This window comes from Neophocaena asiaeorientalis, unplaced genomic scaffold, assembly GCF_003031525.2.
Source record: "Neophocaena asiaeorientalis asiaeorientalis breed wild unplaced genomic scaffold, Neophocaena_asiaeorientalis_V1.1 scaffold26, whole genome shotgun sequence".
Lineage (NCBI taxonomy): Eukaryota > Metazoa > Chordata > Mammalia > Artiodactyla > Phocoenidae > Neophocaena > Neophocaena asiaeorientalis.
In genome coordinates this window covers 3,554,684-3,567,458 of record NW_020173108.1, presented here as the reverse complement: position 1 = coordinate 3,567,458, position 12,775 = coordinate 3,554,684, and the positions used below count along the sequence as shown (strand labels likewise).

The window sequence follows — 12,775 nt, the reverse complement described above, 5'->3', positions numbered from 1 at the left end:
AGCACATAAAGTGAGAGTAAGCATGCATAGAAAGCAAGCATTTGGAAAGGTTGATAGCAATTTGATATTACCAAAACATTCAAGCACAAGATTTTGTATTTACAAAATTATGAGTTTGTGATTACTTGGAATTTTTTTTTTTTTTTTTTGTGGTACGCGGGCCTCTCACTGTTGTGGCCTTTCCCATTGCGGAGCACAGGCTCCGGACGCGCAGGCTCAGCGGCCACAGCCCACGGGCCCAGCCGCTCCGCGGCACGTGGGATCCTCCCGGACCGGGGTACGAACCCGCGTCCCCTGCATCGGCAGGCGGACTCTCAACCACTGCGCCACCAAGGAAGCCCGGAAATTTTTTTTAAAGTCGTTTGAGAAGAACTAGTATACATAACTGGTAAAAAGAAAAAGAAAAATTATTTTCATTATAAGCAGAACATTGGTTATCTCTAGGGAAGAAATTGAGAGATGTGATCAGGAAAGGATACATAGAGCCTTTTATGGTGCTGACAATATTGCATTTCTTAACCTGAGCATTGGTTATTATGAGTATGTGCTTTATAATTTTATATCTCTTTAAATTGTACATGTTTAATACCCTCTTCTGTATTATCACAAATTTCACAAGTTTTAAAAGTTTACAAATTTGTTATAAACAATACCAATTCTTTAAAAATATATACATTTATCTATGGAAAAACTGAAATACATCAAAGCAGATGGTGGATTATTGGCAGATTTTACTCTTCGAACGATTATTTCTCAAATTCTTGCGTTGTCTTCTCTTTGTAAGGTAGTAGCAGTCACTAGTAATTACCAGCACTAAAAACAGACTATGCCAGGCCTAATATATGTTGATTTCAGCAAGGAATATAATCATCCTAATGATGCTATCTTATGGATAAAATGGAGAAACGCAGACTGAAAAATAGCACATTTGGTGGTTTAGGGATAACATCCCTATATTTTCCTCCAGAATTTGGAAACAACTGAGATGAAGTTATTCAGATCAAACATCACCTTTACTAGTAACAAAGTTAAAGAACATGTTTTTTGATCTGTACCGAGGAGTACACACCCCTGAATTAGGGATTAATTCACTCAATTGCTGGCCTAGCTAGACAACTATGCACCACTCCCCACACCTGGAGAGGACAAAGTGAAATTCCTTAGGGAACAAGTCTTTTGATCTATATATTTTCTCCCTCCTCTAGCATCCTATAAAGGTCTTAGAACCTTCAAGTCCATTCTGCTTCACGACTTAACATTAGATTCTTACACAGCTATTCTGTCTCCCCCAACAATTATGTACCTGGAGGTCAGATTATCTTACTCATTTTTGAAACTTCTAGCAGTCTATTATGTACATGATAGACTTTCATATTTGTTACATACTATTTAAGAGCCCATATGAGTTGAGGCTACAGTAAGAACTTTAAGAACTAAAGAAAGATCAAGTGATTAAATTGGACCAATGACAAAAATATAGCTATTATTTATTAAGGGCTTGTATATGATAGGCACTGACCCTAAGTGTTTTATGAACATCTCATTATATTCTCATTATAGTAGATATTACCTTAGTAATACATGAAGAAACAGAAATGCCGAGTTAACAAAATCATTTGTGTGAGGTCACCGACCATGATCTGAACTTGACTATGACTCCAAAGCCAAAGCACTAACCACTATTTTTTTAATTAAAAAAATTTATTTATTTATTTTTGGCTGTGTTAGGTCTTCACTGCAGTGCGCGGGCTTCTCATTGCGGTGTCTTGTTGCGGAGCACAGGCCCTAGGCGCCTGAGCTCAGTAGTTGTGGCTCATGGGCTTAGTTGCCCTGCAGCATGTGGGAGGCGGATTCTTAACCACTGCGCCACCAGGAAAGCCCCTGAACTGCTACTGAGGTATACTGAAATCAAGACTGCTAAACCTTTGGAGATCTATCCTTAAGTGGTGTTTCTAGGTAATTACTGCATTGTGGTTGAGAAAGGGGTGTCTGGAGCCAGACTGCCATGGTTCATATTCCAGATTTTGTTAATTACTAACTGTGATATAGGCAGGTTTCTTAACCTTTCTAGGCCTCCCTTTCCTCATCTGTAAAATGGGAATAATATCCTTACTTCATAGGATTATTGCAAAGATGAAACGTGTCAATACAAGCAGAAGACTTATCACAGCAGCTGGCACAAGGAAAGCATTCAATAAGTGTTAACCCATTGGGTTGGCCAAAAATTTCATTTGGTGAATGAATACGTTGCTCAATTTAGTTCCTGGTGAAAATGAAAAATGTCTTTTTACTTAAAACTGAACGAACATTTTGGCCAGCCCAATATATTATTATTTCTCTGCTACTTTTGTACTTGTGCCTAGGAATCAGAACGTCCCCTGTAACATTATAATGGGGAACAAAGTTCAGAAAACTTGGCATTATACAACCAAAGGTTAATTTACCTAAAAACTAAGAGCTTTTTAGGGAATTGAAGGCTTAACTTCCTTTCACCAAAACTTGCAGTAAGAAAAGGAAAAGTAAGGTTAAAAGTGAGGTGTTTACAGGTTGTATTTCTCTTCTTTAACTTTCTTTCTTGGTCAGTCCCTGAGATGTTCCAATGAAATATCAAGTAAATTATCACTCTCTTGCTATAAAACTATACTCCAAGCTGCAAGCTGATAAGGAGCTTCAAAAAGATTTAAATCTTGACAGAAATAAGTGAAGTCAGTTTGTTGAAATATTTTTTTATTCTACAAGAATTGATTGGTGCAATCCTGCAGAACCAACATTTTTAATTTAGAGAAATTTTTCTTTTCAAAAGTAAATGAAAACCCCCTTTTAATAATTTATATATCAATTTGTTTAATTCTTGAAAACAATAGTCATAGGGTCTGCTTTGTCCTATTTAACCATAAATGTTACACATTTACAAACTGAAGCAAAAATGGATAGTACAGAGATTTAAATGAAATCTTTCAAAGAATAAAATTGCTTTTCAGTCCACTGTGTTTTCAAAGTTGATTATCATCAAGCCAGGATGAAAGCTGTGAACCCCAAACCATTTGTTTCTTTAATAAAAAATGAATATTTAGATTATTAGCAAAGTAATATCTTAAAATGTATCTTCACACAGTTGGAATTTTAGTATAAACTTATATATCAAGTCCCTTTCCATTATTTATTCTACTTTAAAAATATATACAGCTAATGATGTTTAAATATGTATTCTGAGCCATATGTCCAAACGTAAATATTTGGGGAATTCAAACTGTTGCAACAAGTTATGAAAGGATTAAAGAAAAAAGATGAGCTACAAATTATATAGGGGAAGGAAGAAAAAAGTTCTTACTTAATATTCATGTCTAGGTAGATATGTATTTTCTAATTTTAATATACATACCTAGTTGAGTATAGGCAAGCCATCAAACTTTAACCAGTTACAAAGAGACTAGACTAAGTCAGTACTATTTTCTACAACAGGTAACAGTGGTGATTTTAAAAATTTTAATATATCTCAATAGTTTCACCGCAAGTTATCTGTGGTAATAATCTTTAAATATCATTAAGTTTTGATAGGCACAGATTAAATAACTGCATTATCTATGCCAAACTCGGCACACTTATGATACCCAGCTCTGCTGAATTATGGTGTAACTATCTGAATACAACAGAGCAGACAGGCAACCAGAAAAGGACATTTAACATACTCCCATGTTTATCACTTTAACATTAGTGTTTAAAATTTGCAAATCTAGAGGGACACTTAAAAAGCTACAGGACAACTCCAATACAAGAACCCCAATAGATAAATCTGCAGAATCTTAAACTTCAGTTCTTAATCCACTGGTATATATTGTTGAAGGAGTAGCTATTTGGTCTTCAAAAATTTTAGAATTAAAACTCTGAAAATATGTTCATCCCTTGCTACACTGTAGCACTTGAAATTAGCAAGCAGGACAACCTGAATTCATTTTGCTCTTACATGCAGCAGTGTATACGCGTCTTAAGACAGCTTAGAATTAAGAGTTAACTTCTAGTCAGTAGTGGTAAGTGACTAGAATTGCTATCCAATCAGTATTCTGTGGTACCACATATCAAAGTTCTAACAATATGACAGTCACGTTCAGCACTCATCACTTTTAGGTGGGGGATAGAAGCATGGCAAAAAGCAGTTGCAATTTTTTTTTTTTTAACAGCATAAAAGCTTTAAACCCAATTTTGCATCATCTTGTATTCCATTCTAGAATACTTGGAATCTTATTTCAATCAGCTCAATGTATGCAAGTTATAAAACACAAATACAGTCTAAACCCTATAGTCTACAGAAAATGCACTAATATTCGTTAAATGCAGTACAATCAATGAAGATTATCAAATAAGAAACACATACACGGCATTCTAAATTTTTAAAATCTTAGGGCTGTTAACCAGAGATTGTACAAATTACATGTGCAAGACAAAGAAACCAAAAAAGAAAGAAAGAAAGAAAAAAACCAAAGTAACTAATTTCTCAGTGCATCACACCCCTTAGGATAAAATGTATGGCACTTTTATAATACTATATTACAACTCTCAATTTAAGCTGGGAGTGACTCAGACATTAAAGCCACATAAGAGCAAGAACTAGCCAATCCAAATGTTTAAAATGAAACAGATCACCTTTTTTCTTTGTAAAAGCACTGAAAATGTAATACGTGCAGATAACTCACTAAAAGTCTTCTCATTTCATTTGCCCCCGCATTGTAGTGTCTTAAATTATTCTGTAATTATTCTACCTGTTACAATAGTCTGACTTTTAAGGCCTGTGTAAACTCTATTATGTTACTGAAACATACTATTTTCTGTGTGGTAAAAATGTCTTTATGAAAAAAAATAAGATATCTGGTTATAGATCATAGAATAAACCCAAACAATAAAAACGATATTTTCCAAGCTACTGAGAAATAAATTAAACCATGATGTATCAATTTTAAATTATATCAATATTAACTAACTAACATTTCTATGGTAGATTTTTTTCCTCATAAAATTAAACAGTGCAGAATAGGGCTTGGGCTATAGCTAATCACATCTGGTTTTCTTAAAAACAAAACTTCATTTCCTATAAACAACTGAAAGGTAATTTTCTTCCTCCACAACACATGTAGACATTAAATTGAAGGTTTTAAAAATCTCCACTACTTACAAGAAAAGTATTTTTAAATGGCTAAAAGGAACCAAAATACCAAATCAAAATACTTTAGTGTGCGAAGAGCAGATAGAAACAACCAAGAAAAGAGTAGATCATTGTGCTGAATATTTATGAATAGCCCAAAATAAGTCCCAAAGTTTTTCTACCTTTACAAATAAAAAAAGGTGTCCTTTCCACAGCTTGGGGAATGCATCGTACATCCCTCCACAACAAGTGTATGAGTAAGATTCTAAAAATGTTGCCAATATTAAGTTCTTCGGTACCTAAAATTAATTAGAGGACAGCAATATTACAGCGGCAATGGTGGATCAATTCTCAAAACGTAGTTACGATCCAACACGAGTTGTCGTGGTTCTTTTATCTGAGAAAAAGCTTTTCAGAAGAAATACCTGCCCTATGCTAACCACCAGAAGAATGAGGGCTTCTCCTACTGACCAATAGGCCACTCTTGTATTTAGATCCTCAGCTCGGCTTCGGCCTTGGGCCTCTCTCAAACGGAAATGAGTCTGATAGTCAATGACAGATTTCAGAGCTTCGTGAATTGAAACACAGGCAGATTCCATCTAAAGAGAAAGATTTTCAGTTAGTATGTTTTAATACTTTCTGTACAATCCATCTAGCATATTCATCTTTTCTTTTAATTTGATCGCAATTCCTCATCTGACTAACATTCTACTAAACTGGCACTCATTCATTCACTCATTCGTGTCAATGGTCCTGGCAAAGCAACGCTTCTACGCATTCTCACTAGGATGACTGGTAAGGCTAGAGATCCCATGAAGGAGCTATTGCCCCAAACTGGAACGTCCCAACTGTGGCATGTGTTAAGGTGGCAGATGGAACATGAAGCTAACAGTAGGAGAAATACTAAGCAGTTAAGGTTGGTAGCTACCGAGTTTCAAGGCCAGGTTTCTTAAAGAGGAAGAATTAGGAGGAAGGGAATGGCAGGTCAGTAAATTTGACCAATTATAATTATATGAATCAAAGTCCAAATATATACAAAAACAAACGAAATATGGCATAAAAGTAGATTGTTAGTCAAAGTTATTTCAACTATCTTAAAAGCAGTTGAAACTGAAAAGTGATAGGTCAGAGTAGGAATTTTTTTTTCACATTTACCACTTTGCTAAATAAGTCTTCCTCATGCCACTCAACAAAACTAATATATATGTTCTCAACAGGACATAAGTTTCATTTTCACTGTGTAATGAGTTTGTAGGCCTTCATCTGATGACACCATAGCTTTTTCTAAATTACACTATCTGCTTTGAGATAGGTTAAGAGTAATTTTTTTTGTTGTATACCAGTTTAATGTTTTTCTACTGCTGAAAACTTAATCCTGGTGATGAAATATATGCTTTATTATACTTATTTTATATCACAAACCATGTATTCGTTTTTTATTTCAATTTTTGTTTGTTGTAATTTTAATAATAGACATTAGAAAATAATTTAAACACTTAATAAAGTTCTACTAAAGTAAGTATGAAAGAAATAGTTATAAAAATATTTCATTAAAAGTTCGTTTAAAAAGTATGAGAGATGAAGACTGGCGTCCCTCACTGCCACCCACACTGGGCCTGCAGCAGCTCTTCTGTCCTGTGCTACAGACTCTCCAGAAGAAACAGTGTTTTCTTTGCTGCTTTAACAGTGGAATTAGATGTTAAGTATGTTGACATCGGTGCCCAGCATCCTGGTGAGGTAAGGAACAAAAGATCTTGGAATGAGGAGACCTACAAGATGGCAGAGGAGTAAGACACAGAGATCACCTTCCTCCCCACAAATACATCAAAAATACATCTACATGTGGAACAACTCCTACAGAACACCTACTGAATGCCTGCAGAAGACCTCAGACTTCCCAAAAGACAAGAAACTCCCCATGTACCTGGGTAGGGCAAAAGAAAGAAAGAAAAAACAGAGACAAAAGAATAGGGATGGGACCTGCACCTCTGGGAGGGAGCTGTGAAGGAGGAAAAGTTTCCACACACTAGGAAGCCCCTTCACTGGTGGGGACAGTGCGGGGGGAAGCTTCGGAGCCATGGAGGAGAGCGCAGCAACAGGGGTGCAAAGGGCAAAGCGCAGAGATTCCCGCACAGAAGATCGGTGCCGACCAGCACTCACTAGCCCGAGAGGCTTGTCTGCTCACCCACCGGGGCGGGTGGTGGCTGGGAGCTAAGGTTCAGGCTTTGGAGGTCGGATCCCAGGGAGAGGACTGGGGTTGGCTGCATGAACACAGCCTGAAGGGGGCTAGTGCACTACAGCTAGCCGGGAGGGAGTCCGGGAAAAGGTCTGGACCTGCCAGAGAGGCAAGAGACCATTGTTTTGAGGTATGCGAGGAGAGGGGATTCAGAGTGCTGCCTAAACGAGCTTCAGAGACGGGTGTGAACCGTGGCTATCAGCTTGGACCCCAGAGATAGGCATGAGACGCTAAGGGTGCTGCTGCAGCCACCAAGAAGCCTGTGTGCAAGCAAAGGTCACTATCCACACCTCCCCTCTTGGGAGGCAGTGCAGCCTGCCACTGCCAGGGTCCTGTGATCCAGGGACAACTTCCCTGGGAGAACACACAGCCTGCCTCAGGCAGCTGCAATGTTACACTGGCCTCTGCCGCTGCAGGCTTGCCCTGCAAACGAATTATGACTACCATACCCCTTCCTCTCCCGAGCCTGAGTGAGCAAGACAGCCCTAATCAGCTGCTACTTTAACCCCGTCCTGTCTGGGTGGGAACAGACACCAGAGGGCAACCTACACACAGAGGCGGGGCCAAAACTAAAGCTGAGCCCCAGGAGCTGCGCGAACAAAGAAGAGAAAGGGAAATTTCTCCGTGCAGCCTCAGGAGCAGCGGATTAAATCGCCACAATCAACTTGATGTATGCTGCATCTGTGGAATACCTGAATAGACAATGAATGTTCTCAAATTGAGGCGGTGGACTTTGGGAGCAACTGTAGACTTGGGGTTTGCTTTCTGTGTCTGATTTGTTTTGGTTTTATCTTTATCTTAGTTTTAGTGCTTGTTATCACTGCTGGATCTGTTTATTGATTTGGCTGCTCTCTTCCTTTTATTTATTTTCATTAATTTTTTAAATTTAATTTTACTTTTATTCCTTTTTTTCTCTTTTTGTGAGGGTGTATGTGTATGCTTCTTTGTGTGAATTTGTCTGTTTAGGTTTGCTTTTACCATTTGGTTTGAGGTTCTACCTGCTAGGTTTTTCTCTCTTCCTTTTCTTCTGAGCTGTGTGGCTGCCAGGGTCTTGGTGCTCTGGCCGGCTGTCAGGCCTGAGCCTCCGAGTTGGGAGAGCCGAGTCCAGGACACTGGACCACCAGAGACCTCCTAGACACACGTAATGCCAATCGGTGAGAGCTCTCCCAGAGATGTCCATCTCAACACTAGGACCCAGCTCCACCCAACGGTCAGCAGGCTCCAATGCTGGACACCCCATGCCAAACAACTATCAAGACAGGAACACAATGCCACCCATTAGCAGAGAAGCTGCCTAAAGTCATACTAAGTTCACAGACACATACCAAAACATACCACTGGACACAGCCCTGCCACCAAAAGATCCAGCCCCACCCACCAGAGCACACACACCACTCCCCTCCACCAGGAAGTCTACACAAGGCACTGAACCAGTCTCACCCGTTGCGGGCAGACACCAAAAATAATGGGAACTACGGACCTGCAGCCTGTGAAAAGGAGACACCAAACACAGTAAGTTAAACAAAATGAGAAGACAGAGAAATACATAGCACATGAAGGAGCAAGGTAAAAACCCACCAGACCAAACAAATGAGGAGGAAACAGGCAGTCCACCTGAAAAAGAATTCAGAGTAATGATAGTAAAGATGATCCAAAATCTTGGCAACAGAATGGAGAAAATACAAGAAACGTTTAATGAGGACCTAGAAGAACTAAAGAGCAAGCAAACAATGATGAAGAACACATTAAATGAAATTAAAAATATTCTAGAAGGAATCAATAGCAAAATAACTGAGGCAGAAGGACGGATAAGTGACCTGGAAGATAAAACAGTGGAAGTAACTGCCACAGAGCAGAATAAAGAAAAAAGAATGAAAAGAATTGAGGACAGTCTCAGAGACCTCTGGGACAACATTAAACACACCAACGTTCGAATTATAGGGGTCCCAGAAGAAGAAGAGAAGAAGAAAGAGTCTGAGAAAATATTTGAAGGGATTACAGTTGAAAACTTCCCTAACATTGGAAAGGAAATAGTCAAACAAGTCCAGGAAGCACAGAGAGTCCCAGACAGGATAAATCCAAGGAGAAACATGCCAAAACATATATTAATCCAACTAACGAAAATTAAATACAAAGAAAAATTATTAAAAGCAGCAAGGGAAAAGCAACAAATAACATACAAGGGAATCCTCATAAGATTAACAGCTGATCTTTCAGCACAAACTCTGCAAGCCAGAAGGGAGTGGCAGGACACATTTAAAGTGATGAAAGGGAAAAACCTAAAACCAAGATTACTCTACCCAGCAAGGATCTCATTCAGATTTGACAAGAGAAATTAAAACCTTTACAGACAAGCAAAAGTTAAGAAAATTCAGCACCACTAAACCAGCTTTACAACAAATGCTAAAGGAAGTTCTCTAGGCAGGAAACACAAGAGAAGGAAAAGACCTACAAAAACAAACCCAAAACAATCAAGAAAATGACAATAGGGACATACATCTCGATAATTACCTTATATGTAAATGGATTAAATGCCCCAACCAAAAGACACAGACTGGCTGAATGGACACAAAAACAAAACCCGTATACATGCTGTCTACAAGAGACCCACTTCAGACCTAGGGACACATACAGACTGAAACTGAGGGGATAGAAAAAGATATTCCATGCAAACAGAAATCAAAAGAAAGTTGAACTAGCAATTCTCATATCAGACAAAATAGACTTTAAAATAAAGACTATTACAAGAGACAAAGAAGGAGACTACGTAACAATCAAGGGATCAATCCAAGAAATAACAACTGTAATCATTTATGCACCCAACATGGGAGCACCTCAATACATAAGGCAAATGCTAACAGCCATAAAAGGGGAAATTGACAGTAACTAAAAATCGACAGTAACTACAAATTACTGGCACTACTACAATAATAGTAGGGGACTTTACACCCCACTTTCACCAATGGACAGATCATCCAAAATGAAAATAAACAAGGAAACACAGCTTTAAATGAAACATTAGACCAGACTACAAGGATTCTTCAGTATACACAAATCAATCAATGTGATACACCATTATTAACAAACTGAAGAATAAAAACCATATGATAACCTCAAAAGATGCACAAAAAGTTTTCGACAAAATTCAACAGCCATTTATGATACAAACTCTCCAGAAAGTGAGGGAACCTACCTCAACATAATAAACGCCATATATGATAAACCCACAGTCAACATCGTTCTCAATGCTAAAAACTGAAACCATTTCCTCTAAGATCAGGAACAAGACAAGGTTGCCCAATCTCACCACCATTATTCAATATAGTTTTGGAAGTTTTAGCCACAGCAATCAGAGAAGAAAAAGAAATAAAAGGAATCGAAATCAGAAAAGTGAAACTGTCACTGTTTGCAGATGACATGATACTATACACAGAGAATCCTAAAGATGATACCAGAAAACTACTAAAGCTAATCAATGAATTTGGTAAAGTAGCAACATACAAAATTAATGCAAAGAAACCTCTTGCATTCTTATACACTAATGACGAAAAATCTGAAAGAGAAATTAAGGAAACACTCCCATTTACCATTGCAACAAAAAGAATAAAATACCTAGGAATAAACCTACCTAAGGAGACAAAAGACCTGTATGCAGAAAACTATAAGACACTGATGAAAGAAATTAAAGGCGATACAAACAGGTGGAGAGATATACCATGTTCTTGGATTGGAAGAATCAATACTGTGAAAATGACTATATTACCTAAAGCAATCTACAGATTCAATGCAATCCCTATTAAACTACCAATGGCATTTTTCATAGAACTAGAACAAAAAATTTCACAATTTGCATGGAAACACAAAAGACCCTGGATAGCCAAAGCAATCTTGAGAAAGGAAAATGGAGCTGGAGGAATCAGGCTCCCTGACTTCAAACTATACTATAAAGCTACAGTAATCAAGACAGTATGGTACTGGCACAAAAACAGAAATATAGAGCAATGGAACAGGATAGAAATCCCAGAGATAAACCCATGCACATATGGTTACCTTATCTTTGATAAAGGAGGCAAGGATATACAATGGAGAAAAGACAGCCTGTTCAATAAGTGGTGCTGGGAAAACTGGACAGCTACATGTAAAAGAATGAAATTAGAACACTTTCTAACACCAAACACAAAAATAAACTCAAAATGGATTAAAGAGCTAAACGTAAGGCCAGACACTATAAAACTCTTAGAGGAAAACATAGGCAGAACACTCTACGACATAAATCACAGCAACATCCTTTTTGACCCACCATCTAGAGAAATGAAAATAAAACCAAAAATAAACAAATGGGACCTAATGAAACTTAAGCTTTTGCACAGCAAAAGAAACCATAAACAAGACCAAAAGACAACCCTCAGAATGGGAAAAAATATTTGCCAACGAAGCAACTGACAAAGGATTAATCTCCAAAATATACAAGCAGCTCATGCAGCTCAATATCAAAAAACAAACAACCCAATCCAAAAATGGGCAGAAGAACTAAACAGACATTTCTCCAAAGAAGATATACAGATGGCCAACAAACACATGAAAGGATGCTCAACATCACTGATCATTAGAGAAATGCAAATCAAAACTACAATGAGGTATCACCTCATACTGATCAGAATGGGCATCATCAAAAAATCTACAGACAATAAATGTTGGAGAGGGTGTGGAGAAAAGGGAACCCTCTTACACTGCTGGTGGGAATGTAAACTGATACAGCCACTATGCAGAACAGTATGGAGGTTCCTTATAAAGCTAAAAATAGAACTACCATATGACCCAGCAATCCCACTACTGGGCATATACCCTGGGAAAACCATAACTCAAAAAGACACACATGTACTCCAATGTTCACTGCAGCACTATTTACAACAGCCAGGTCACGGAAACAACCTAAATGTCCACTGACAAGATGAATGGATGAAGAAGATGTGGTACATATATATAATGGAATACTACTCGGCCATAAGAAGGAACGAAATTGGACTATCTGTAGATGTGGATGGCCCTGGAGTCCGTCATGCAGAATGAAGTCAGTCAGAAAGATAAAAATAAATATCGTATATTAATCGATATACTCCACGCATATATGTGGAATCTAGAAAAATCGTACAGATGAACCTATTTCTAGGGCAGGAATAGAGATGCAGACGTAGAGAACAGACATGTGGACACGGCTGGGGGGGTTAGGAGGGATGAACTGGGAGATTAGGTTCGACATAAATACACTACCACGTGTAAAACAGATAGCTAGTGGGAACCTGTGGTACAGCACAGGGAGCTCAGCTTGGTGTTCTGTGATGACCTAGACGGGATGAGGGATATGGGAGGGAGGTCCAAGAGGAAGAATATATATATATATA

At 38.1% G+C, this 12,775-nt stretch overlaps 1 protein-coding gene across 1 annotated transcript in view; it reads right to left on the bottom strand.

Moving 5' to 3' along the window:
* Positions 1–471: 471 nt before the first annotated feature.
* The window catches only part of TMED7 (transmembrane p24 trafficking protein 7), a 19,685-nt gene continuing 7,381 nt past the window's right edge, over positions 472–12,775 (bottom strand). The window contains exon 3 of the mRNA XM_024743335.1: positions 472–5,736. Coding sequence (XP_024599103.1) covers positions 5,500–5,736 — 237 coding nt within the window. The 3' untranslated portion in view covers positions 472–5,499. The remainder of the gene's footprint in view (positions 5,737–12,775) is intronic.